Here is a 27,801-nt window from a genome sequence, read left to right as displayed (position 1 = left end):
AAAATATCTCATTCATAGACATCCGAAATATCAAAGAGTATAGAAGCAAAGAGATGAAACTCTGGTGTTTTATTTGACAACAGCCGCTGCCGCCATTTTGGACTGAAATCTCTTATTATATTTATCATATTTTTAATTGTTCAACACAGACCATTTCAGTAGAATATGACAATATAATAGAAATAATGTTTTTCATTTGTACGGCACCTTGTAGGCGTACATTATACTGGCGTCCGGTAGTCGCTTTCAGTCCAAAATGGCGGAAGTGTAGCTTTGTTGCTGGGCGCTGATGTTGCAATGGAACGAATAATTGACTTTCAATATACGTTCTTTGTCCTAACTAAGTGGTTGTGTTGCTTAAACCTGCATGTATGTATATTGACACGCCGTCCCTGATCCGTCCAAAAGTAACGCAAGAGGGGTAGCCCGCGCGTCGGTCTCTGATGCCGAGGGGCGCTGACCAAGCGGCGGTATTTGACGAGTTGGGAGTGAGAATGTGTTGGTTTTATCCTTTTTATAAATATCGTACAAAGATAAGATGCCACCTGATGAGGCTGTGCAAATATTATTTATTTTTATTACACAGCTTTTTTTGAATGCTTGATTCTGATTGGTCAATCACGCCGTTCTGGGGTCTGTTATTTCTTCATAGCAGACCGTTGCTATGTATAACAGACTGTTGCTATGTATATCAGACCGTTGCTATGTATAACAGACTGTTGCTATGTATAACAGACCGTTGCTATGTATAGCAGACCGTTGCTATGTATAACAGACCGTTGCTATGTATAGCAGACCGTTGCTATGTATAACAGACCGTTGCTATGTATAACAGACCGTTGCTGTGATGTCAGACTCTGGAGGACCTTTTTTTTTTTTACCCATAATTGATTTCTTTGGTAAGTAGCCGTGTAATAAACGGGATAATGCACAGCTAGCGGGTCATTGTTGTGAAATAAACCACATCGCCCTGTCGGGGTTTATTTCACAACAATGACCGGCTCGCTGTACATTATCCCTTACATATATGTCATATATTTCTTTTTTTTATGTATTGAAATATATTTTAAAAAATCAACTTCAGAATGAATTACCAGCGGTCAGAAAAAGTACAATATTTCCCTCTGAAATGTAGCAGTAGTACTCAAATACAATACTGAAGTAAAAGTACTTTCCACCTCTAGAAGAGTAAGAGTTGCAGAATACATCACAGTGAATGGTAACCTGTTTTTTCTCTTTCCTTTAGTTCACTTTGCCAGCAATAGTGGCATCACCATTTTGTCTCCTGGTGATGAGATGAGAGTGGACGGATTTAGTTAAACAGAGAGAGAGAGAGAGTGGAGGGATGGAGGGAGGGAGAGAGAGAGGAGAGAGGGATGGAGGCGGAGCGAGGCTTTTACTCCAGTGTGTGTTGAGGAGGCTGGCAGTGAGGAGGAGAGTACCGGAGAGGATGCTGGATGCTGAGACGGAGCGGTTACACTTTCTGTCTCACTGAAGCTGCTCTCATCCTCACGGAAAGAAAACAACAACAACACATCTGTTTGGAAGCCTCAGGTAAGACCCAACATTTATTTTATAATGATTATTTATAGATATATTTTTTAAGAAAACCTTTTAGTTTAAACTTTCAGGTATACGTAACCTGCACATTTTCAGTTACACGAAAACCTCCTTCAATCAGAAATGCTCCTCTAATGATTATCAACAAATAAAATATAATTTAAAGGTATATTCTTGATATTTCTCCAAAGATATTTTTCTTCCTTTTAAAATAATAAAAAAAAATATGAATTATTTAAATTGTAAAAAGAAAATTGACATGATTTTTGAGTGCAAAAAGGGGTTTAGTTTATGTCAGATATTTGTGATGTTTACATTTTATTTCCTCAAAGTATCATTCGCAGAAAGCTGACGTCATTTGAGTTACATACTTGGCAATTTACTTTAAAAAGATTTATAGCTTATTATAACGTAGAACACGACTGATACTTGATTTTTGATGTGATACAAACAACAATATTTTAAAAATCGTACGTTATAGCGGCCGATATTTGTTTATTTTATTGATATTTCTCTGATTTTCATAGACATTTAGCAACAAAACATGACCCGTACAACAACAACAAACTATATAAACATATCTAAACTGTCAAATAATATATTTTGCATGTGCATTACAGCAGTTTATATGTTTATATGTATGTGTTTATATGTGGTGATAATTAATTTTGTCCAGTAGGATTTTGTTGGAGTTGCTCCATAGCTAATAAGTTCATATATTCTTTTTTTTTTTAACACAAATCCGTCACATCCGAATAACATTTGTGATAAAGAACCCTTAATTTTAATCGTGACACTATTTCTGCAGTAAATTATCCTCAAGACCGCAATTCCTTTGTAACTTATCAGCTAACATGGAGGAAACGCAGATACTGATATATTTGTGATACGCTAAAGTCATGCAGATTCATCACTAATTCTCTATTATTACGTATAAAAAGCTTAGCAGACTGAACTTCAGTGCCTGTGTACATCAATACTAGTATTTTAGTGTCAATATTTTCCTTAATCCTAAAGCAATAGTTACTTATACTTATTTGCTTTCTTGCAGAGAGATGAGAGGATTGATACCACTCTTGTGCACGACAGTGGGATCGATCTTCTCCTCTAACTCTCGGCAAGAAAGTAAATCTTCCCTAATATATTGAGCTATTACTTCAAGTAAAAGAGCAAAGCTGTTGCCTAGTGGACAGTAAAAGTGTGAGTGTGTGCAGCAGAGACGAGGAGTCTTTATCTTAATGTGATAGTGGCTGGTCAGCTCCAGAGAGTGGAGGAGCTCGCTGGCTAACATGTAGTGGCAGCAGTGAAGTCAAAGCTGAGGAAGAAAAGGAAGCATGCATCTTGCTCAGTGTGTGTGTGAAATTGATTTGCAATACCATAACACTCACTTTTCTATCATCCTCAGCCACAGTTGACTTTATTGAGCCCCCCCTCTTCTTTCCCATGCTCCCTGTAATCCCTGCTGAATGCTGCTTCTGACCCTCCAATCAGCTGTATTGACTGTATTGTGTGTGAGGTGGGTGGCGGTGGATTATACAGGCTGCTGAGCGCTCAGGTGCTGACTGATGTGGCTAATGTGCTTGAGCAGAAACGGTTCACGCCGACTCAACACCCCCTGCCTGCTGAACTCAGGGGAAATACTTCCTACTCTGGGTTTTTTTTTTCTTGTGTCTGTGCTTTTTGAGATGTTGGCGTGCTTTCACGACTTAATTGTCTTGAGTGCAGTAAAACATCTTAGTGGCAAAATAACTGCTGCCACTATGAGGTTAATGACACATTATCTGTTTAGGATTAAAGTGTCGACTCAACCAAACCCTAAACGTATTGATATATTCCTAGGATAGCCCAGCATCCGAGGAATTAGGATATTAGGAATGATTTACATCCAATGCCAGCAGTCATTCATTAAAGCAAGATGGAAAGTAAATGGCGGTCAGCGTTGTGAATGGATGAGGAGCACATCTGATGTTCATGCAGGAGATCAGAGTTTAAGTCCTGTCAAAGACTTTTTTAGGATGTTGAATTAGATTTTTTATATATTTGCTTTATTTGAGTCTCTGTGGAGGTAGAAGGAAGTCACCGCTTTTATTGTTATAGTCTGAGTAACGTGACGTCATATCTGCTCCGTATCCGTCAACCAAAACAAACCGCAAAGAACAGAAAGTAGAAACCGTTGGAGGGTCAGCGTGGATCCGACCTGCACCCTCACATGTTAAATCCAGCGTGGTAAACACTACACATCCAGTAAAGGATGGAAACACTTTGGGTTTCACACATTGCAGGAAAAGCAGAGCTAGACATCACGGCTAAAGCTGCATGCTAACTCTGTCACGGACAGGAAACGTTATCGTATCGCGGTAACGTGCGGTCGAGCCGGGCGTCGCTCTCGTCTCCGTGGTCAAATGGGCCGACGCTACAACTGTAGAGCACCCAGATACTGACATTTATGTTCTCTGCATTCAAACAGCCCCGATGGAGCTGACCATGGATGGATAAAGAGAACGGAGCTGACGGGAGAGTTGTGACAACGTCTGGTTTTCAAAATAAGGTGTTAACAAAGGGAACTGTATATACAAAATACATATATGGAAATAAGATTGATTGGATTATATTCACCAGAAGTATAAAACATTACATGGCCCTTATAAATTAAAAATAAAATACCACTAATTTGTGAGAGAAATGTCTTTATTCTTTGATTTCTTTGAAAATGTAATGAATAATTCCTGACAATGACTGATATATTTGACTTCAGGACATCTCTGACTACATACATGCTGAAAATCAAAATTTTTACTGTATTAATTTAGATATTTTCCAAAGTAAAGGTCCCTAAACATGTAAGATTCAACTTTTTCTCATGGTCTAGTGTTAAAAAAGTTAAGAAAAATTGCAGTAAATCATAATATCGAATCACAATACTAAAAAAAACGCAATACTTATGGAATCGGCACCCAAGTATCGTGATAATATCAAATCGGAAGATAGATGTATCGTCCCAGCCTCGTGAAATACGGTGTCTGTCTCTAAGATTACTGCCTCCTCTCTAATACAGTGGAAGTGAAGTGGAACTACTTTCCACTGAAGAAATAGTCCCTGTGAGTGAGTGTGTAGAAATCATATTGTAAACAAAGGCTAGTAGATGTATTATTACTTACATACTTGCAGGATGGGACTATATTCAGACATCTGAAGATGCTGAAATTTAATTTTTTAAAGGAGTGTCTGAATGGTCGTCATAATAACTTTAACATGCAAAAACTATACATGCACACATAGCTAATGTTGAAGGTAATAAAAGTCCGTAGTTTTATGTTATTGATAGGTTTTATGAGGACACCTGACCAGTTTAAGTGGGTGAAATTGCCTCTTTGCTCATAAAACGGTGTCAGGTTTGGGGTCAAGCCCATTCTAATCTAATTCATCAAAGCAATCAATTGAAATTCATGAATTTCCCATTTTCCCATTACTTCCCATGAGGACGGTTCCACATGAGCTCATTCAAGTCGAGCGTTTAGCAATTTGGACGGTTGAAATGTACAGTAATTGACTTTCCTCCTCCTCAGATCTGCAGCTGAGGCATTATTGTTTCCAACGCTCGGGAATTCTCTCAGCTCAGCAGGCAACGGCAGATGTGTTGCACAAACCCACCGCGGCCCCGAGTGTTTGATTAGCTGTATATCACGGACACAGCCAGGAAAGGACGGGCGGGGGCAGATGTGTATTTATATTTGTGTGTCGTACAGAAACACAGCTGTAAACAGAAAATCACTGAGGTACTTTTATATCGGTGCTGTGTGTGGATATCTCCTCTGCATGACCCGGGTATTCTGTCAGGGGCCTCGGGGCAAACATGTCTGACACTCCCCACCAGCAGCAATATGTGTTTGTCCTCCATAGATGACAATAATAGTGTAAGGGCCCTGATGAATACAACGACTAAAGTGTGTGCCCTTATTCCAAAAAGATCCTACTAAACTGTTTACATGGCCTCTAATATTCCTGTTACATGCAGCCGTGCATACCTGTTAACGTAAAATGCCGCAACGACGTACGTCCTAGGGCTACCTGCTTTTCGGGCCTCCGTACATGGCGCACGCACTACAAGCATGCACAGAGGCGTTTATGCTCAGCGCGTTGTTCGTTGCAATATGCTCCGAAACGCCAGGAGGGGTACAGACAAAATATTCTGTGAATAAGCATAATGGAAGTAGGCTGCCTGGCAACAGGAGTAAACACTAAACATCGACGTACGTACCGCCAAACATTGCATTTGTGTTCTCTAATTATTACTGAGCCTTACCTCCAAGTCTAAATTACTTCCTGTCTCTCGGTGCTTCCCCTCGGGTCGCCACTCTTTCCATGAGACCTTTTTTTTTTAGCTTTTAAAACAATCTCTCATTTTCTTTCACAGCCCGCAGCAGAAAGCCTCTTCTTCCCCGGTGTGTTGCCTATTTCTTTCCAAGAATTTAATGTCATGTGCACCTCGCGCCGGTTTCACTACGGCGAGCATAAACCTACCATAAGTTAAAGGGACTCTATTTAAGAATCAGGCCACCCTTGTGGCCGTTAAGTCAACGACAGTCAGCGTCCTTTTGCACGCACTTATGCTCGTAAACAAAGGTCCCTCCATGAATCAAAGGCCCGGTCAATGTTGATCCTAGTTTTCTCCTGATGTCGGTCACATTTCTGTTTTGCAAGACGGGCTTCACCAGATATAACTTTGTTTTTTTTGTGCTTCCATAGAGTGTGTGTTGGGAGTCTGAGTTGTGGTGGCGGCTGGTCGTTTGTTGGCGTTAATGGAACATTAGCTATGGTTGCACACTGTAAGCGTAGCTGAAAATAAAGGCACTCGTGAGCGTGCATGACGTCACATCCGTTGGATTTTTTCCGGTATAAACGGCCCGGGCTCATCACATTTAAAGCGGTCTACAGGCTGATAGAGGAAACCCAGAAAGTCGCGGAAGGTCTCATTTCTTAGGTTAGGTTACAACCTGTTCACACACAGGCAATAAAAAACTATTTATATGTGTAAAAAGTTACATACAGTCCCTTTAAGTAGGTAAGGTGGGACTTAAAACTGCTACCTTTGTAAAGTGAAAATGAGACATTACATTGTGAACACGCAACATGTTCTCATCCCAACTTGTCACATACCGCCGCTTTGTCACGCCCCTTGGCATCAGTTTATTTTTTGCTATTTTTACCACTACATGGTTGGGCTTAAAACTGTTGTTTGTACAGGGAAAATGACACAAAACGTTGTGAACGTGGGACCTCAACGAACAGCTGATTGTAACGTGACACAACGTGAACGGGTGCGTTTTATACCGGCGCTAAAGGGTGCCTTGTGCGGCGGTATCACACGCTGACGGCCGTGACAAAACGTCGGTATTTGATGCCCTGGGAATAAGAACGGACTGGTTGCTCTCGTTGTCATCGTTCTGCAAGCTTTGGAAAACTGTGTTCTTCAAGCTATTCTTTTTACGGAAATGCACGATAACAGACTGGCAAGATTCGCATATCCCACATGTCTTAATCGGAAAATGCTCCATTCGCTAAACCTATTCCAGAATATCCACCAATATTGTGTAGTCTGAACCCAACATAAGACACTTTTAACATTGTTTCATGGATCAGTGGCAGTAAATGACAACGACACGGACAATGATGATGTTCACCGACTCCGTTTACATGGAAGATTGAATGTTGACAGATGAGTGCATCATATGTGGTGACTCCTCTGGCAGGACATGCATGGTGTTGGGTCTATCTCTGATCTCGTTACTCCTCATTATTCTACCTCTTGCAGCGGACTTCCTCCTCGTAAAGTCAAACAAACCCTCTCAGCCGTCAGCCGTCTCACACAGAGAGAGAGAGACAGATACAGTAGACAGACAATTAGCCGGAGGTTTGCATTCTGTTTAGTGGCTTCCTCTGGTGTATAAACACACGCAAAGAGACACACAGGATCTGTGATGTCCACTCACCATATGGGTGTTTGCTCTCGTATTGAACTTGCCATGCAGAGCACTCCTGTCATCTGCATATCTGCCTTTACATTTATTCTTTTAGTCTTTGTTTTAAATATATAAATATATACTTTTGGTTTAAAGAAAGGATCAATGCGATCCTAACAGATTTCTTACAAATTGTTTTTTGGGAGAGAGATGACAGGGTATGAGAAAAGAAAGAGAAAGAGAGAGAGAGAAAGGGATGGGGGGATTACTTGCAATAAATTGCAGGATTTCAGTTCATCAGCTTTAACCCCCGAGGCCACCAAGGCGCCCCAAATCCAAACAGATCCAAACAGCCATGCTGTGAGGGTGTACTTAGGGACAGTGGTGCATTTAGCTAAACACAAGAGTCAGTGTCCTAACATGCCCACAATGACAATGCAGGCATGCTGCTGTTTAGCAGGGATACTCTTAACCGTGTTCATCATTTTGCTCATAAACGAAAGTATTGGACACATTTAAATTAAAAGTCAGAAGATCGCAAAAGTTATTACAATTCATCCTGAGGGGAATATGAATGTTTGTACCAAATTTCATGGCAATCCATCCAATAGTTGTCGAGATATTTCAGTTTTTTTTAGACAAGGGAACCGGAAGTACTGCAATGCTAACTCATCTCTGGGTTTTAGGACTCATTCCTGCAGCACTCTATTGGCAGAAATGGAATATAATATTAATAAGTATATTTTCTTTAGTGTAAAATCACCTGAAAATAAGAATAGTGTTTTTGTTACTTTAGAATGAGCGGCCGCCATGTTTCTACAGCAGCCCAGAACGGACAAACCAAACACTGGCTCTAGAGAGGGCCTTTCACGTTTTCACGTCTGCCACCATAGTTCTCCGACACGCTTGGCACACGGGAGAAGTTTCAGTTGGTTGCAATCTGCAAGATGCCGCTAGATACCGCCAAATCCTACACACTGCACCTTTTAACCGTGTTCATCATCAACTTGTTTTACTGTGAGCATGCAAACTAGGGCTGTCAAAATTAAAGGGATAATAACACGTTACGCAAATTTGTTTTAACGTCGCACATTTCTTTAACGCATTAATGCCACTTGTGATTTTTAGGTTGTAGCGAGCTCAGTTTTAAAGCCAGTGTCAAGATACTGGCATCATAATGAATAATGAATCCATCGGTACCAACCTTGTCATACTAGCTTGTCGCAAAGGAGGTTAAATAATGCTCCAAACTTACGCAAAATTTTGGCAAGGAAAAACTGTTATGGCCATTTTCAACGGGGTCCCTTGACCTCTGACCTCAAGATCAGTGAATGTAAATGGGTTCTATGGGTACCCACGAGTCTCCCCTTTACAGACATGCCCACTTTATGATAATCACATGCAGTTTGGGGCAAGTCATAGTCAAGTCAGCACACTGACACACTGACAGCTGTTGTTGCCTGTTGGGCTGCAGTTTGCCATGTTATGATTGGAGCATATTGTTTTATGCTAAATGCAGTACCTGTGAGGGTTTCTGGACAATATCTGTTATTGATTTGTGTTGTTAATTGATTTATAATAATAAATATATACATGCATTTGCATCAAGCAGAATATTCATCCATTTCCATGTTGATAAGAGCATTAAATACTTTACAAATCTCCCTTTAAGGTTAATTTTGAACAGACAAAAATGTGTGATTAATTTGCAATTAATCGTGATTAACTATTTTAAGCAATTGACAGCCCGACACTAAACACAAAGTAATTTGCGGGTATTTGGTCTTAAAGGACAAATTCGAATTTTGACCTGATGGTGGCGCTAGAGGAAAAATCACAGGATCACCAAAATTGTCTCAATTCATCCTGAAGGGAACATGAATGTTTGTACCAAATTTCAAGCCAATCCATCCAGTCGTTGTTGAGATATGTTAAGTCAAAGTGGTGGAGAGACCAGCCGATATTCCCTTGAGCCTCACTGTTAGCATGAGTAAACAAATGCACCCTAACACTGTATCCCTCCTGCTTTCATCCCTCGACCTACTTGTGTACAACGTGAAAGCCATCAAGTCTTTCACTCTCACATGTTTTGTTGTCCTGCATCCTCCTCCTCCACCACACAAACTAGGTGCAGTGGTTTCTAGAAAACTCTGTGGTGACGTCAAAGCTTTCAGCCTCCCATGTTGGGATTGAAGACCAGATTACTCTTATATCTACGCTTGGCTTTACCAAGGAGTCCTTGTGTACATATGTGTGTGTGTTTATGCAAGAGTCAACCATCCCCTGCGAGAGAGAGTCATCTGACGGGGGGATAAAGGAGGTGGTGATGCCTCTTTGCAGAACTAAGCTCCATAAGCTGCTTCCTCACTAGTCTGACAAGCCTCAGTGGAGGAGTGGAGAAGGGGGTCGAGATAGCAGAGTGTATGAATGGATGATGATGAATGGATGATGGTGGATTGATGAGAGAAGTGACAGCTGTGTGGACGGTGTGAGGAAAGGCGTGAGAGAGGGGGTTTGGTAGTGGGATGGAAGAGTGTGGTGTTCAGTTAAGAGCTGAAATGTTCCAGTCTAATTCAGATGGAGAGGCTGAGGTCGCCTGAACCTGGCTTCCTGAGATGGGTAACCTTGTTTAAGGGCCAACGATTGATCCAATACCCTCAACCAGCATTTGTACTGTCCCACCTGTTCTGTCTCTACCAGTGGGTAACCTCCAAGGTCTGAGAAGTGAAGCTGAAGTGCCTTAAACCTGCATTCTCTCTAACAGCCAGCAGGGGGCGACTCCTCTGGTTGCTAAAAGAAGTTTGATTGTATAGAAGTGTATGAGAAAATGAGCCGACTTCTCACCTGATTTATTACCTCAGTAAACATTGTAAACATGAGTTTATGGTTTCAATCACTAGTTTCAAGTCTTCTTCAATACAGCATGATGTTCATTTAGTAAATTATGGTCCCATTTAGAGTCAAATAGACCATAAAGCAGGGGATGCTTTAGGGCGGGGCTACCTTGTGATTGACAGGTCGCTGCCACGGCGTTTTCATCTTAGAACTTTAACCCTTTCACAGTGTGTTTTCAGTTTATCAAAGTTAATTGTAAGATGGTGACGGCCAAAATGCGATTCGACTGTTATCAGGCCATCAAATAGGCGTTATCAGTCGCTATAAGCGCCATAGATGTGGGTCATTAGGGGTCTACTATGCTTACTACGTTGTAAAAGTGAAACTTAAAAGCAACCAGTCTAACACGTTGTAAAACTGAATGAAACATTACATTTTGAACACAAACAAAAAGGCTTCTTTAGGTTTAAGCCCAAAAAAAAGTTAACTTTAGGGAAAAACATTGTGTCTTGGGTTAATATAATAAAGTCGCTACCACGGCGTTGTCCGGTCTGGGAGTTGTTCGTGTTTTTGTCTTCGAACTTTAACCCTTTCACAGTGTGTTTTCACTTCATTAAAGTTAATTATAACATTTTTGGTCGCCTAAAAATGTCTTATTCAGCATTCGGTTGTTCTTAGCTCCACCCTCTCGTGTCACTTCTAGTTGCAAAAACAACAACAACATGACGATGGCAAGAAGGCCGAACTCGAGGCTTCAAAACTGTAGTCCACCAACCAATGGGTGACGTCACGGTGACTACGTCCACTTCTTATATAGTCTATGGTCTTTGCACTTTAAAAGGATGATTGAGGTTCATCCTGTAGTCTTGGCCATCATTCCTATCAATGTCTTGTTTGATTATAGCTTCACAGACAAAACCACTCACTTCGATTTAGGCAACAAGAGCACTTAGTTAGGTTGAGGAAAAACATCATGGTTGGCCCTAAAATAAGTACGTAAACAAAGTAAAATACACACGGAAACAACGTAACCTCAGTCGGAAAACGTGACAAACGTCACTAACGTAACTTACGAAACAAAACACTGGTCTGGAACAGCGGTCTCCTGTTTGTTGGGACCCGTCCACCTCGTCTCCCACCCGCCATTAGCGGTCGTTCTCCCCTTTTAATTCTACGTCACTAGCTCTGAGTGTACCATATTCACACGGATGCGTAGCTTCATGGCGTGAAAATCAGAATCAAATACTTTATTGATCACCGAGGGGGAATCGGGACGTTACAGTTGCTCCTATATAAAAGCATAAATGTAAGAAATAGAAATAAAGGAGTATGTAACATGTAAATTATGTACATAATGCTACAATATATGTAGAGAAATAGAAATAAATAAGAAAAATAAGAAATTAGAAATATAAGAGTATAAATATGTGCATCAAATACATACAATATATCACCAAAATAACACGCCTAAAGCAAGAAGGGCGTTCTTATTACACACTTTTACCTTGCGTGTTATCGTGTCATTCAGTCGCCTTTCCGTGCGACCGTGTTGAATAGTTAGATAAAGTATTTAATGGAGCGTATATTAAATGTATTTATTAAGTGTAAGGTCATTTTTATCTTGTGTTCCAGTCTGAAGTAGGGAGGCCTCTCGGCGTTACAGGACGCACAGGAGGATGACGCAATCTGTCAGAGTTTTCCTCCCCGCAGCGCTCACACACACACTCTCTCGCACAATGTGTGTTTGCTTGTGTGAATAACTTGTGTTTGTGTGTGTGCATGCTTGTGTGTGTGTGTGTGTGTGTGTCTGTCTGTGTGTGTGCGTGGCCCTGCAGCTCTTAGTCAGCCCACATAGTCTCATGGAGCTAAAATGCCTTGGTTTCCTTTTACTTCACGTCAATTTGCAATGCTCTTCTCTGGGCCGCTGACCATGTGTGACAGGTCCTCTCTCTGCAAACACTGTCTGTGTGTGTGTGTGTGTGTGTGTGTGTTCATATTTTGTGCATGTCAATTTGTGCTAATGTTGATGCCAGGTTGATGACGGTCTTAATTACAGAAGACCTACTTTCCTGCACTCGCCATCAGCTGAGAAACAGACAGTCTGAGTGAGAAGAGAGACAAACGAACAGACAGACAGACAGACAGACGGAAGAAGAGCGATAAGCTGATTCCACTTCACTTCTCCTTATCTGACCTCAGAGAGAAAGAAGCGTTTGTGTGTTGGATGCAATAGAAGAAGACTGCAGCCATGCTAGCAGCTCTGTGAGGCTGTTCGTATGCACAGAGGTGCTGTGAGCTAAATGCTAACATGCTCACAATGACAATGATGTTAAGCAGGTCTACGTTTAAGCATGTTAACATTTGGAGGCACCTGGAAGCTGCTTGACTTCCTCCTGGATCCATATTCTGCATATATGTTTACTATCTATGGATTGTCTATACTGTAATTTTATTACGTTGGTTTATTCTGCACACACGACATCTATTACACGTCTGTCCATCCAGCGAGAGAGATCCCTCCTCTGTTGCTCTTCCTGAGGTTTCTTCCAAGGCCTTTACAGACCGGAGGCGTGACCATAGGCTGTGTATAAGAAATGGACGTAGTTGCCGCCGTTTTGAAGCCTAGAGTTCAGCATTTTGGCCGTCGCCAACTTGGTTTTTGGCCGTAGCCGTCTCGGTTTTTTGGCAACCAGAAGTGACACGAGACGGTGGAGCTAAGTACAACTGAACGCTGAATCATTTTTAGGCGACCAAAAAGGTTATAATTAACTTTCATGAAGTGAAAACACATTGTCAAAGAAGTTGTAAGACGAAAACACGGACAACTCCCAGACCGGACAACGCCGTGGTAGCGACCTGTCAATCACAAGGTAGCCCCGCCCTAAAGCATCCCCTGCTTTATGGTCTATTTCACTCTAAATGGGACCATCATTTACTAAACGAACATCATGCTGTATTGAAGAAGACTTGAAACTAGCGATTGAGACCATAAACTCATGTTTACAATGTTTACTGAGGTAATAAATCAAGAGAGAAGTAGGCTCATTTTCTCAGAGACTTCTATACAATCAGACTTCTTTTAGCAACCAGAGGAGTCGCCCCCTGCTGGCTGTTAGAGAGAATGCAGGTTTAAGGCACTTCAGCGTTGGCTTCACTTTTCAGACCCGGAAGTTGCCCACTGGTGGTGACGAATAAACGTCACAAAAACACTCGATGCTAATTTGGGAGAGTTGCATCACTTTTTCAGTAAAAGGTTTGAATAGATTCACGCAGGCAGATGATCAACTACTGACCCAGAGCAGTGTCTGGCAGTCTGTCTGAGGTAAATTGTTGCATAGCCTAAACTACTGTAAGCTATTTTATTGAGTTTCCTTTTAGCGAAATGCTCGGAAGTGAATTTGCCTCTGGTAAACAGTTATGCCGTGTATATGTCTGGGGCTTTTATTGTGAAAGGTAAGAATGGAAGGAGTGAATCTGGTCAAGGTTGAAAGGAGTAATAAAGTTTGACGTCTTGGTTTGGACTACAGAGCCTCCGTGTTGTTGTACACTATAGTGTACGTATTGAATATGTCCATTCCGAACAACGTCACGTGATTGGTTGATGCCTTTATTCGCGGTGTAAAAGCCCAGAAAAATCAACCTCACTCGAATATTATGCAGCTTTTTTCGCAGCGTAACATTTGTGTTCCGTGTGAAAGCACTTGTTACAAAAACATAGTTTGAAAAAATATATTGCAGTGCAAATGAATCGCCCGAAAAAAGGCCTTTTAAAATGTCTCTTTTTCGTGGAGTTTTTCCTATTCGAGGGTCTAAGGACAAAGATGTAACGTGATTTGTAATATTGGGCTATATAAATAAAATTGACTTGACTTGACATTTGCTAATTAGATCAAAACACATGTCATTAGTTCTGCAGGTATTTGATCATAAACAATAGTATTGGACATATTAAAATTTTGACCTGATGATGGCGCTAGATATAAAATCAGAGGATTAATAAAGTCATTATAATTCATCCTGAAGGGAACATGAATGTCTGTATTACATTTCATGTCAAGCCTCTCAAAAGTCGTTGAGATATTTCTCAAAAACACACGTGTCAACCTGCTGGTGGTGCTAGAGGAAAAGTCCTAGGATCACCAGAGTCATTAGGATTCATCCTCTGGGGATCATGAATGTCTGCAGAAAATTTCATGACGATCCATCCAATAGTTGTTGAGATATTTCCGTCTGCCCCAAAGTAGCGGACCGACCGACTGACTGACTGACAGAGAGTCTGAAGCATCCCTAGAGCCTCGCTGTCACCGTGGCTAAAAATAAAACCTCGCAACTTTTCCCTAAAATCTACATCTCGCTTGTGCACGCTCAAATATTAAAACATCATATGATTCATCTCAGATGTAATTCCTTTAAGGTTATAATGCATCCTACATAGAAACAGCTGCGAGTGGGTAGATGAAAATCGCCCTGTTCCTCGTCTCATCATCGTGGAGGTTCACCTCTCGAGGTGCGACCTATAATCTCAAATGGACACGCACATGCATGTCAGTACGTCGTGTCCCTGGAGGTCGTTCCGCCCCGCAGTCCACCGGCGCCATAAAACGGGTATAAATCTAACCAGGCTTCGTGTGAAGACATGTGTCCTTGATGTGGCCTTCTCAAGACATGCTTGAAGGAAACCACGTCATCCCCCCACATCACGGACACAGTTGGGACAGTAGATGAGTATTTGACTGTCACACAGGCCTGAAGTGAACACTGGATACCAAAAAATGAAAACTGTAATGCTTGGTTTGATGGGGAAGATCAAAATACAAAACCACCTTGGACTGGAACAACAGCATTCAGGCTGTTCTCATACACTGTTTGTACTTACGCACTAATGTAGCCGGAAAAAAACAAACTGTGGGTGTGCACCAGAAAAACAGGAAGGCCAAATGATTCAGGGGCAGACTGGGATTGAAATTCAGCCTGGGACTTTGAGATTTGTCAAGTATATAATACTCTTATCAACATGGGAGTATGTCAATTTTGCTACTGGCTCCGGCAGCTTTCTGTGTAGCCATTCTCAGTCGCAAAATTATGAATCCTGCTAAAGCAAAGGCATTTAACACCCCACTCTGCTTCTGATTGGCTAGTACTCACTGCCTTAGTTGGTTGGGTTGGTTTAGGCTTGAGGAGTGAGATTGTTTAGAGTTAGGGTAAGAATAATATCGGATTTTTGGGTGCCTCTTTGGGTGGCAAAGGCACACCCGGGGCTACACCATTGGTATAAAGAGCGACAAAATCCAGGTAGAGAGGCCGTCGGGGTGGACGGGTTGATCAAAAGACACAGGACTTTAACGCGGGAGACGCTATTCGTGTCCCGTGTGAAAACAGAAGTCAAAGTCGATTTATTTGTCACGTAACTTGCGTACTTAAAGGGACTATTTGTAACTTTCAGAAATGCTTCTTAACAGCGACACCTGTGGCCGTGAAATCAACGAAAGTCAGCGTTGGGCTCGTGCTCGCTCTAAATGGACATGAACGAGCATCGCTCAACACAGTGAGGCAACACACGTCAGCTAAAACCACAATATCACTCTTTATTTCAGCTGCTTGGCAGTAATGTTAGCTGACCAGACGAAGGTCTCTTCATGAATCAATGCTGATACTGTGTTTGCTTCTCCTGCCTCAGCGCAGGCTGAGGCAGCGGGGCTCTGCAGCGAGAAACTCGTCCCTCTCCGCCCGCAACCGGAGAGAGCAGGAAGACACCGGCAACCGGTCGGTAACGAGACGGTAACGTTTCTCTCTGCGGGGCCCCGTTACTTCCCAGGACACGGGAAACCTCTGTTGGTCTGGAGGAGCTGCAGCAGTTATTTCTGCACAAACGTCCCCTGTACATTCACTAGATATTCTCAGAGCTAAACTAACTCTTCTGCAGTGTGGAGTGAGCGCGCGTTCACATCTAGTTTTGGAGCGAGACAGCGAGGACGCGCGCCGTCTGAGTGAAGGCAAGCAGGCAGAGGAGACGAGACAGCGGCCACACGCGAGCGCGCATGTGTGCCGACCCGCTACATTTATACGCTTAGAAAGTTACAAACAGTCCCTTTAAGTAACGCCACTTCTGTTGTTATTATAACCCAAACGATCGTTTCCTAAACCTAACTAAGTAGTTTTGTTGGGGCTTGCGCAGGCACACTGATCGCTCGTGTTGCTGGACATTTGTAGGAAAACGCACAAAAAACAACACAATAACTTTTCCTAAAATATCATACGAACCGTTGTATGCCGATACGTTGCAATACGAGAGCACACTGGACAGGAAGGGGATGAAAAAACTGTAATCTGTAAAGTAATTAAAGCTGTCAGATAAATATATTGGAGTGGAGAAAGTATAAAGTAGCATAAAATGGAAATATTCAGGTAGAGTGCCTCAAATGTGTCCTTGTATAAATGTACTTAGCTACATCCCACCATTGATCAGTACTACTAAGTACTTTGCCGCACGAGTGCTGCACATGAGACCCATTGAAGGGTCACGGGGTGAGAAGAGGGCTGGTATTGATATGCTGTCATGAGTAAAGCAGTTTCTGCGCTCTGACATTGAGAATCAGATAGAAGTGTCATGTCCTGCCGCAGAGCTCCAGAGCTCATTGATCTACTGTAAGGCAGCGACCGCTCCGGTCTATACTCGATTCATACGCCATGTGTCTGTGTGTCGGTGTGCATGTGAGTGTGAAGAACTGACCCTGACTCTCATTCATGGATAATATAATGTATGGATTACAATCTTTTCCAGCGGAGAAAGACGTATTTGTGTGATATTTAATTTAAAATGTCAACATTTCAAGTACATTTACTCAAAGGCAATGTCGAGGTACTGGTACATGCTACATTTCAGAGATAAATATTCAGTGGTGGAAGAAGTATTGACATATTTTATGTAAGTAAAAGTAGCAATATAATAAAAAAAATACTCCAATACAAGTGAAAGTCCTGCATTCAAAATTTCCCTAATAGTAAAAGTACACAAATGTTATCAGCAAAACTTAAAGTCAGAAATAAAAGTACTCATGCAAACTGACAATGTGTTGTATTATAGAATTATTACTATTGATGCATTAACATATATGCAGCATTTTACCTGCTTTACACTGCAGGGTAGTTTATTTATAACAATGCATCACATTTTATAAAGGTTTTTTTAATGTTGTGTGTAACATTTTGGGGGATCTATTGGCAGAAATGTAACATAATATTCATAACTATGTTTTCATTTGTGTATAATCACCTGAAACTAAGAATCCTTGAGTGTGTTCCAATCCACGTACTTCCAGAAGTACACTTCAGTGTAGTGCACTTTGTGCACTCTGTACTCACTTGAGCAGTGCGTAAATTTCAGCGGGGTAGGGTCGTCTCAAATCGAATACTCGCAACATTTGACCGCGGCTCGCTACCCGCCAAAATATCTTCTGAAAAAAAATGAAAGCAGAGTGGAAATTACGTTTCCAACGTCGTCGCCTACGCCTACGATGTGTCCTCCTGTTGACTGAAAATGCACCGGTATGTTTCCGTATTGTTTTATTCTGTTACCTACGTATGTTTGAATAGTGGTCGTGGCTCCGCCCCTTCCGCTACGTAGCCAAGATGGCGACAGTTGAGTGTGGAAAGTGTCCAGCGTTCCACACTCAACGATCTGACCGCTTTGAGTACAACATCCGGGTACTTTGAGTGCACTGCATTTTGCCGTACTTCCCAATGTGAACGCACTTATGCACTCAAAGTAGTAAGTGTAAGTACAGAAGTACGCGGATTGGAACACACTGCTTGTGTTTTTGTTAGCTTGGAACGGTGGTTCTCAACCTGTGGTGCAGAGGTATGACGAGGGGTCGCGTGTGATCCGGGGAAAACGGGATGCACAATTCATGTTTTGATGTCGGAACAGTAAACAAACCGGCTCTTTGTATGTCCACGGTAGCAACGGTGTTCATTCAGACCAGACAGGTATTTGACAGGGACAAAAAGAAAAACCAGACGATGCTTTGGAGACGAACAAAACAACGTCCTCATTTAGCTGTACCTTTGAACAGATTCAGGCTAGCTGTTTCCCCCCGTTTCCAGTCTTTATGCTAAGCTAAGCTAACCGTCTCCTGACTGTAGCTTCATATTTTACCGTACAGACATGAGAGTAGTATCGATCCTTTTTGTCAAGAAAGCGTAGGCGTGTTCACATTTTGTTGCGAATACTTATGTACATATACTTATAATAGTATCATTTAAAATGCAGCACTACTATTAAAGCATCAGTAGGCGAGATTGGAGCAATTATGATTAAAAAAACGGTCACTATATGGTGACAGTAGTACATGAAACAGGTAACCTGAAAAACATCATGTTCCTCTGTGTCCTCCGGTGCTCCTAACGGAATCTGCAAGATTTCACACACCGGAGGAAAACAAGCAGTAAGAGCTGATCTGAGGTCTGCTGTCCATCTGCCGTCTATGAGAGCCGGCTGTCAATCACTCTGAACTCCGACCAAACGGTCAAACTAGGCAGCGCTGATCAAATATGAATCAATATTCTGTTACGTTAATGCCTATTTCTCTCCTCAGATGTTGTCAGAATCATCTTGTAGTGCACGGTTTAGCTGTAAAATGAGAACGTTTGTGACGCCGCCACCATTGTAGAAATCTGGTGAAAGAACGCCAAGTTCTGGTCACGTGACCGGAGCACAGCCAATAGGAAGGCTCTCTCAATGAAATGACCTGTGATTGGTCAAAGTCTCCCGTCAAGGGCTTTTCTAAAGCCTGAAAACAGAGCCATGAGCAGAAGTCTAGTTATCTCTCAGAACACTTGAATTACAATATGCTGAAAGGTTATTATGGAATTGTTGCCCAATGATGTCAAACATATATACTGACTACTGCAGCTTTAATAGACTATTTTTACAGTGTGTTGTTACTTTTATGTACGTTTCCACCACTGTTTTCATTTGATTGCACATTCCTTTGTTGTTTTGTTGTTTTACATTCTGGTAATTTGTCATTTTCACAAGCTGTAACTGCAGTGATGTGACGCGTAATGACAGTGTGTGTGTCCATGTATGTATGTGTGTGTGTGTGTGTGTGTTATCCGTTGAGTGGTGACTCACGGGCTGAAAGTGTCTGCCATTTCAGAATATTTCCTTTCTTACTGACCCCACCTTTCTCTCTCACCGTGAACCCTTCAAGGCGACACACACACATCAATCTGTCAGGTTGTCACATTGTCCACGGTGATAGAAACCTCTGACATTTACATGCGTTGGGACAGGGAGGAAAAAGAGGGGAACGGGGATGAGAAAGATGAAGCACTGAGCCGTTAACTAAGAGAGGCATTAAAATGTTCGTACTCAGCAGCCGCCGCCTGATCTCTTGTGATGGTTAATGCTCGGACACGGACATATAACCGCTCGTACCTACACGGTAGATTATTCAGACTCTACGGGCGAGTTAAGAGTGAAATGATGATGACATGTCATGTAGGGGTTGGCCACCTCCGAGACCCTTAAAAACGGGGAATAAAATGTGCTTACAATGGAGAGGAAATGGTACATATTTAATATTTCTTCTCCGTACTGTCAGCAAAAAGTGTGCACTGCAGGGATCAGTCAGCGCGGGAGGTGTCGTCTGTCTCGGCAGCCCGGTTTGGACCAGAGGCGAGAAAGTTGAGGTCATGCTTTCCTCTTAACAATGTTCTTGTCAAAAGATAATGAGTGCGCTTCTCCGCAGTGAGAATGTCTTCAGGCATGCACATTGCGGACTTCAATAACACATTACAGCTAACAGTTCCCAGCACACAGTCAGCAGTCAGCCTCAATTAACACCTTATTCTCAAGCAGCTGCACGAGTACATGGTGCCCGTGCACTTGGACACGACCGGCAGATGTTTGGGAATATACCGGGCCAGAGGCGCGGGTACAGCAGCCGGTGTGGTAGAGCTGAAATAAATCATGGATAATCAAATTAGCTCCTCTCAGAGCTTTTAAAGGGAGTGCCTCTCTCCAGCCGTACGTGGCACACTTGACAGTTGAGTGGACGGTGACATTCTCTGTAATCGTGTCTTACAAGCTGAATAACGCACGGAGCTGCTCGTACAGTTTTATGTTGGCAGTCTGACTCGGTCACTGATTTTATTCTGTGCAGTTTGGTTCACATGAATTGACGCCAGTTTGTACCTTTCAGTTTTAGGCCTACACTTCCAACACAAAATATAAGATGTTATCAGAACAATAAAGACTTCATAGTTAAAAAGGAGCAGCGTAAAGCCGAATAAAGACAGTGGCCTTCCATCAACACAACACTAAGTGAAGTGACGGGGCTCTGCAGTGAGAAACGTTACCGTCTCCGACCGGGTGCTGGTGATAACGTTTCTCTCTGCGGAGCCCCGTCACGTCACAAGACATGGAAAACCTCTGTTGGTCTGGAGGAGCTGCAGCAGTTATTTCTGCACAAACGTCCACTGAACATTCACTAGATATTCTCAGAGCTACTAACTCTTCTGCAGTGTGGAGTGAGCGCGCGTTCACGTCTAGAGGTGGAGCGAGCTGGTCGAGAACGCGCGCGCTGTCTGAGTGAAGGCAAGCAGGCAGAAGAGACGAGGCAGCGGCCACACGCGAACGCGCATACTCGAGCGTGCATGTGTCCCGACCCGGTACATTTATACGCTTACAAAGTTACAAACAGTCCCTTTAAAGACTAGAACACATGTAAAGTGATAACAAAAACATACCATTTCTTTTTAAAATGCCCATCAAGCTAGACCCCCTGGGCTCACATGGACTTATGTGTTTTCTGTTTCCTCCTCGTTGGTCGATATTGTAAATTCGGAAATTCACAAGTTGAAATCGACGCCTTTTGTGACCACAGCGTTCAGTTTTTGTTTATTAGAGCAGACAAATGAAACCACACCTTCATCACATACACTCCTGTGTGGCGTACTTCAGACGGGGTTCGAACCTGCGTCTCGGCGTTTGCAGTCAGCGTCCTTAACCTTAACCACTGGACCATCTGTGGCGCCGATCAACACATCTACATCACACTGAGGGTTATAAAGAGCACTTTACCTTCTCTCATGAAGAAGAAAATAGGAAGTGCTAATAGGAGCATTTCATGAGCTGTGGTCAAGCTGTGCATGTGTCTTCCTCATTTCATAACGTGCACGGAAGCTCTGCAGGTACGCAGTAAGATGAAATCCTCATAACCATCCCAAAGCAGCTATTCTCTCTCCATCTGTAGCCTGGAGGTCTGAGCTTCACAATTATGCATGCAACAAATTTAGCCACCTTGATCTAATCTGTTGCAAAAATAGGTGCACAGGCTTGTGTTTCTCAAAATATTGTGGTGATGTAGCACAGACTATTTGCTGTATTGTTTCAATCAATATATGTTTTGGGAAAAATCTAATTTCCACAGTTATCTTTTAACAACTGATATAATGAATGAAGTCAAAAAGAAGTCAGATTGTATAGAAGTCTATGAGAAAATGAGCCTACTTCTCTCTTGATTTATTTCCTCAGTAAACATTGTAAACATGAGTTTATGGTCTCAGTCTCTAGTTTCAAGTCTTCTTCAATACAGCATGATGTTCATTTAGTAAATGATGATCCCATTTAGAGTCAGATAGACCATAAAGCAGGGGATGCTTTGGGGCGGGGCTACATCGTGATTGACAGGTCGCTACCACGGCGACGTCCGGTCTGGGAGTTCGTCGTTCAACTTTAACCCTTTCACAGTATATTTTCAGTTCTTGAAAGTTAACTAAAAATGTCTTATTCAGCGTTCGGTTGTACTTAGCTCCACCCTCTCGTGTCACTTCTGGTTGCAAATAAACAAGCAACGGCCAAAACGCCAAACTCGAGGCTTCAAAATCGTAGTCCACCAACCAATGGGTGACGGCACGGTGACTATATCCACTCCTTATATACAGTCTATCGTCCACTCTCACCAACTGGAGTCGGTCCATCAGAAAGTCCAGTATCCAGTCACACGGTGCTGTGTTCAGGCCCAGATCCTTGAGCTTATTGACGAACATGGAGTGCAATATTGTATTGAATAGGGATGCACCGATACCAGACCTTTTTTCAGACCGAGTACAAGTACTTACATTTGGGTACTCGCCGATACCGAGTACTGATACGAGTACTTCTCTGTGCCAAAAGACCCTCGTTAACAGCCAGCTGGAGGGTGTGAGCGACACACGGCAGGCTGGGGAGTCCCGCATACGAGACGGTGCGGAGCGACCGGTACGGGGCGGACTGTCTTTAGTGCGGCTCAACCGCGTCGTGCCCACGTAAAAGGCGTCAGGAGTCTGCAGCGATGTCTGCAGACCCATGGCGCACACGCGAGTCAGAGGATGCAAGCAAAACCCCGTGGCGTAATGAAAGTCAGGGCAGGTGCGTGCCAGCTATGGTGGGATCCCGGCCCTGCGGGGTCGGGCGCACCACAGGCCTGTCTCGCCCGCACCGTCAGGGAGGTGGAGCGTGAGTGCGTGCGATAGGACCCGAAAGATGGTGACGAGAGGTTAACGTCACGCTGCCGTAAAGTGGAGTCGGTGCCGTTGTATCAGAGCTGTTTTGCAAGTTCGAGTACATGAGCACAGTATCGGACCCGATACCCGATACTGGTATCGGGTATCGGTGCATCCCTAGTATTGAACGCTGAGCTGTAGTCCACGAACAGCATCCTCACATGAGGTGAGAGGCCCTCAGGCTGAGACACATGAACAAACTGCTTTCAGATGATGTCTTGGTTTCATGTATTATTAAGATAAGTCATCATGTAACCCACTAGTGAGCGACCGTGTGTGACAGTGTTTGCAGTTGCTCAGCGTTGTCCAGAATGTTTCCAGCTGTGCTCCCGTCCTCTGACTTTAGTGTCTCGCTCTCCTTTAGTGATGCACTTTTTGGAGTCACTGGCCTTTTTGGGGCTGAGCTACGTTTCTACTTTGCATGCCACTTATACTCTGCGTGTCTATTTGTGTGTGTGTGTGTGTGTGTGTGTGTGTGTGTGTGTGTGTGTGTGTGTTTTGGGTCCAGGATCGGGTGGACGATGAACATGTCTGGCGGCCCCCCAGGGGAGGAGCTCACGGATGAGGAGAAGGAGATCATCAACGGCGTACTGGCTCGTGCGGCCATGATGGAGGCCACGGAGCATAAGAGGATTGAGTGAGATGGAAAACTATTGTTTTCTGTTTTACAGAGTCACATCAGTCCAGCGTACCGGAGATGCTCGCTGAGTTGAATGATTTTTTGGTGTAAAACTTGTGCCAAGTTTTGTTGTGCTTTACATGTATTTATGTTCTCAGGCGTCTCTCCAGCCGCCTGAATAACATCAAGCAGACGGCGTGCGGTGACGGGCAGTCGCACTGTCTGCTGTGTGGGGCGTCGTTCGGACCACAGGCGGTCACAGCTGTCCTCTGTGTGCAGTGCAATAAAGTAGGTGGATATCTGTGTTCTTTCTGCTTCAACAAGGAAAGAGAAGAGTCCTCAGAGGATTTCTGTTTACTATGTTTTCTATAGTGTTGTGTAGCTCCTGAGAGGTTTCCTATGGCGATAAGCGCCCAGTGGGCCATACACTAACATGTACTGACATACACTCTGCATCTCCTGGTCTCATGCTCCACATTCTGCTTCTTGTTGCTCCCAATAACTAAGTAAAGGTTAATGCTCACTGAACGGTAAGATATACGTATGTGCTCCGTGCACCTGCCATCAAGATCTATGTAGGATTATCCCTTTCTGCAGTGGTGGAATGTAACTAAGTACATTTACTCAAGTACTGCACTAATACTAGTACCAATTTGAGATACTTGAGTATTTTCTTCTCATGTCACTTTATACTTCTACTTCACTAGAATTCAACATTTAATTGCATTAAACATTTAATTGCATATTTTTTATCTGTTCAAAATATGCCTTAAAGGGAGATTTCTCAAGTATTTAATACTCTTATCAACATGAGAGATAAGAGTATTAAATACTTGACAAATCTCCCTTTAAGCTGTATTTTGAACAGATACAAAATTTACAAATAATTTGTAATTAATTGCGATTAAATAATTTAAATCGATTGAACAGCCATAATAAAAGTATAAAGATATAAAAGAAAATAGAAATAAAGGAGCATGTAAGATGTAAATTATGTATATAATGCTACAATATAGTATATATAAATATATATAATAATATATATATATTATATATATATAATATATATATATATATAATATAATATATATATAATATATATATAATAATATAAATATAAATAAATAAGAAAAATAAGAAATGAGAAATAGAAATATGAATAAATACAGAGAGTAAATAGATAATTAAATAAATGCTGAGAAGTGGGATCTATTAAGTGTGTTAAATATAAATGCAAGAATAGTATAAATAAGAATTAAATAATATTTATTGAAATGCATAGTATAAATGCAGTATTATTGTATTATTGAGTATTGTACAGTAGAATTATTGTACAATTTAATCACACAATTACACAAAATAATATTAAGGAATTATCCATATATAATCCATAATGAAAATAATAATTTATAATATATATAATAAACAATTAATAGTTCAAAATGAGCTCCACCTCAACCAACTACAACAGTAAAATCCTGCTTTTACATTTATGCATGAGTAATAATTACTTTATTAAAAATTAAGTCACCGTTTTAATACTTTAACTACATTTTCTTGATTATACTCAAATACTTTTACTGAAGGAACAATTTCAATGTAGGGCTTTTACTTGTAACAGTGTATTTCAGTGTGGTATTAGGATCTGAATGCATCCTCCACCACTGGTCTTATGTTTGTATTTATCTCTTTTTGCAGCACATATGCAGCAAATGTGGGATTTCAAGCAACAGCAGGACGAGTCCTATGTGGCTGTGCAGAATCTGCAATGAACAGCAAGAGGTGAGAAGATGAGGAGCGATGAAGAACAGAGTGGGTTTGATAAAATCACGGGGCCAAATTATGCCATTATGTCGTTCATCCGCCACCAGAACAGACGCTTCTTCTTCTGATACGAACCATTTTCTAGCTTTTAGACTCATCTTTTTTAGCACAGAGCTGCATTTCACTGTCCAGTGACCTGGAAAATTACCTTCCATTGACACCTCCTCAATAATCCCCCAAAAAAAGGATTTATTTCAACAGCTTTTAATTCTTAAAGAAATACAGATAGTGGTTTTTGATCAATATGAAACATGAAGAATAAGGTCTGCTTTCTGTTTCTCTCACTGATGCGGTTGTACAATGCTGTTTTGATGATGGCACTGCAGTTTGTTGAGGTCTCTGCCCCGGGGAGACCGACTCTTTAAATAAATGCTCTCTGCTGTCAGTCATACAGAAGAACTGCTCTGTAATGCTGCAAAATACAAAGTGGTCAAGTGTCTGTATCATTGGATTAAGGAGTGAAGAATAAAGTTTTTGTTCCCAGTTAAATCAAATCAGTTTATTAATCTTTCAATATATTTATGCATCAAACAATCACACAAAGAAACACAGTCCACTATGAGCCACCTTTCTATCTGAATTCTCCGTGTGTTCCTGCAGGTCCAGAAGCGTTCAGGAGCCTGGTTCTTCAAGGGAAGAGTCCATCAGGGTCTGCCTGCCCCCCTCCCTCTGTCCAGATCTCGACAGTCCAGCATCGAGAACAGTTCTGGTCCAGGAGACCTCGACGGACCACAGGAACCTACAACACATCATCGGGGATATGGTACTTTATACAAAGACATTTTTTTCTTCTATATTTGTTTATTTTATATATATTTCTATATTTTATATTTATTTTATATTATTATATATATTATGTTTATATTGTATATCAATATTTATTTATTATCATTTTATTTATATTATTATTATTTTTTTTCTAACATGTCGAATTTGATCATATTCAACAGAAATATGCATAAATACACGACTAGTTGTACAACAATAGTACCCAGTTAACAGTAAAGTACACTAAAATATACCCTGAGTATACTTAATTAATTTTGAAGCACATTTTTATTTTTCTTCTAAATTTAACTGCCAAAAAAAATTATTTATTAAATTAATTAATTAAATTAATTAATAAAAATTAAGATTAATTAAAAATAATTAATTAAAAATACTATTTTATTTGCTATACAAGGAAACTTGCCATTAGCATGTATTATTCATTTTAATAGTACTAGTACCTCAGTGTATTTAACATAAATATGCTAATAATAATAATAAGCAATACTACTTCAATTGAAAATTAATGTATGTACATTACATGTTAATTATATTTAAAACAATACAAGATAGTGTACTTCATTTAAATGTTTTGATCAGTTTAAACAAAAGTTAATTAAAATTAAATTAGATTTTCATGTACTTTTACATTTGATGGATTGATGTAAGAATTTTTAAAAATATCTTGTCAAAGTAGTATAACAGTATACTTATTGAAGTACACTCGAATACTAACAGCCAGTACTGCTTCAACAGTAAGCGTATTCCTACTCGGTAAAATAAAAGATATGATCATGTTATTTATCATTTATCTTAAGTTCAGGTACAGTTAAAGTGGATCCAGTAAAGTAGTAGTAGTAATTGGTAGTAAATAAAGCTGCAAAGACAAAAATCCAAATTATGGTATTCATGTTTAATTAAAACATAATCATCAACGCATTCGCCACAGGACACAGATGTCTGATGACATTACAGAACACGAGGCGCCACAAACACAACGTGCCACAGTCTGTTAGCTCCTGCTGTAAACGCCGTGGCGTCACTTTTGACCTAAATTCAGAAATTTGAAAGTCATATGCAAAGAATGAGATGTGCCAACATCCATCATGTCATTCAGTGAAATGAAGAAAATCATCTCTTCACTCCGTCTTTATGCTCGCCTCAGTCCGGCAGCTGTTGCATGCTGGGTATTTCTACATAATGCAGATTTTACTCATCACTACCAAAAGTAGCTGTTCATAAAGAATAGATTTTAAATTCCTCTTCTTATCGACTAAACTCTGCATATATATTTATATTAAATTATCTTTGACTGAAATGTATTTAAGAATCCCTTCCTGACACTCTGCTCTGAATATTATATACTGCTATTAAATCCACTCCTTCTCCTCTGTGAATATGCAAATATAGTTTAATACAAAGGACTTTGCATGAGCTGACACCATTGTATATATTTTTATATTAAATTACCTTTGACAGAAATGTTAAGATCCCTTCCTGACATGTTTTATGACATACAAAAATACCCCTGTGTGAATATGCAAATATAGTTTATTGAAAAGGACTGGAGCAGTGGTGGAAGAAGTGTTCAGATCTGTTACTGAAGTAAAAGCAGCAGGGTAAAGTTACTCCTCTACAAGTAAAAATCCTGCATTCAAAACCTTAAGTAGAAGTACAGAAGTATTG

At 41.3% G+C, this 27,801-nt stretch overlaps 1 protein-coding gene across 2 annotated transcripts in view; it reads left to right on the top strand.

Moving 5' to 3' along the window:
• The window catches only part of rph3aa (rabphilin 3A homolog (mouse), a), a 43,132-nt gene that overhangs the window by 8,541 nt on the left and 6,790 nt on the right, over positions 1-27,801 (top strand). For both annotated transcript variants that reach the window (XM_074618043.1, XM_074618041.1), the window contains exons 3-7: positions 1,247-1,554; positions 23,413-23,541; positions 23,682-23,811; positions 25,222-25,305; positions 25,948-26,110. In XM_074618043.1, the coding sequence (XP_074474144.1) occupies positions 23,426-23,541; positions 23,682-23,811; positions 25,222-25,305; positions 25,948-26,110 (493 nt within the window). In that variant the 5' untranslated portion in view covers positions 1,247-1,554; positions 23,413-23,425. The remainder of the gene's footprint in view (positions 1-1,246; positions 1,555-23,412; positions 23,542-23,681; positions 23,812-25,221; positions 25,306-25,947; positions 26,111-27,801) is intronic.

This window comes from Sebastes fasciatus, chromosome 19 (genome assembly GCF_043250625.1).
Source record: "Sebastes fasciatus isolate fSebFas1 chromosome 19, fSebFas1.pri, whole genome shotgun sequence".
NCBI lineage: Eukaryota > Metazoa > Chordata > Actinopteri > Perciformes > Sebastidae > Sebastes > Sebastes fasciatus.
This window is presented reverse-complemented; position numbering and strand designations above follow the sequence as displayed.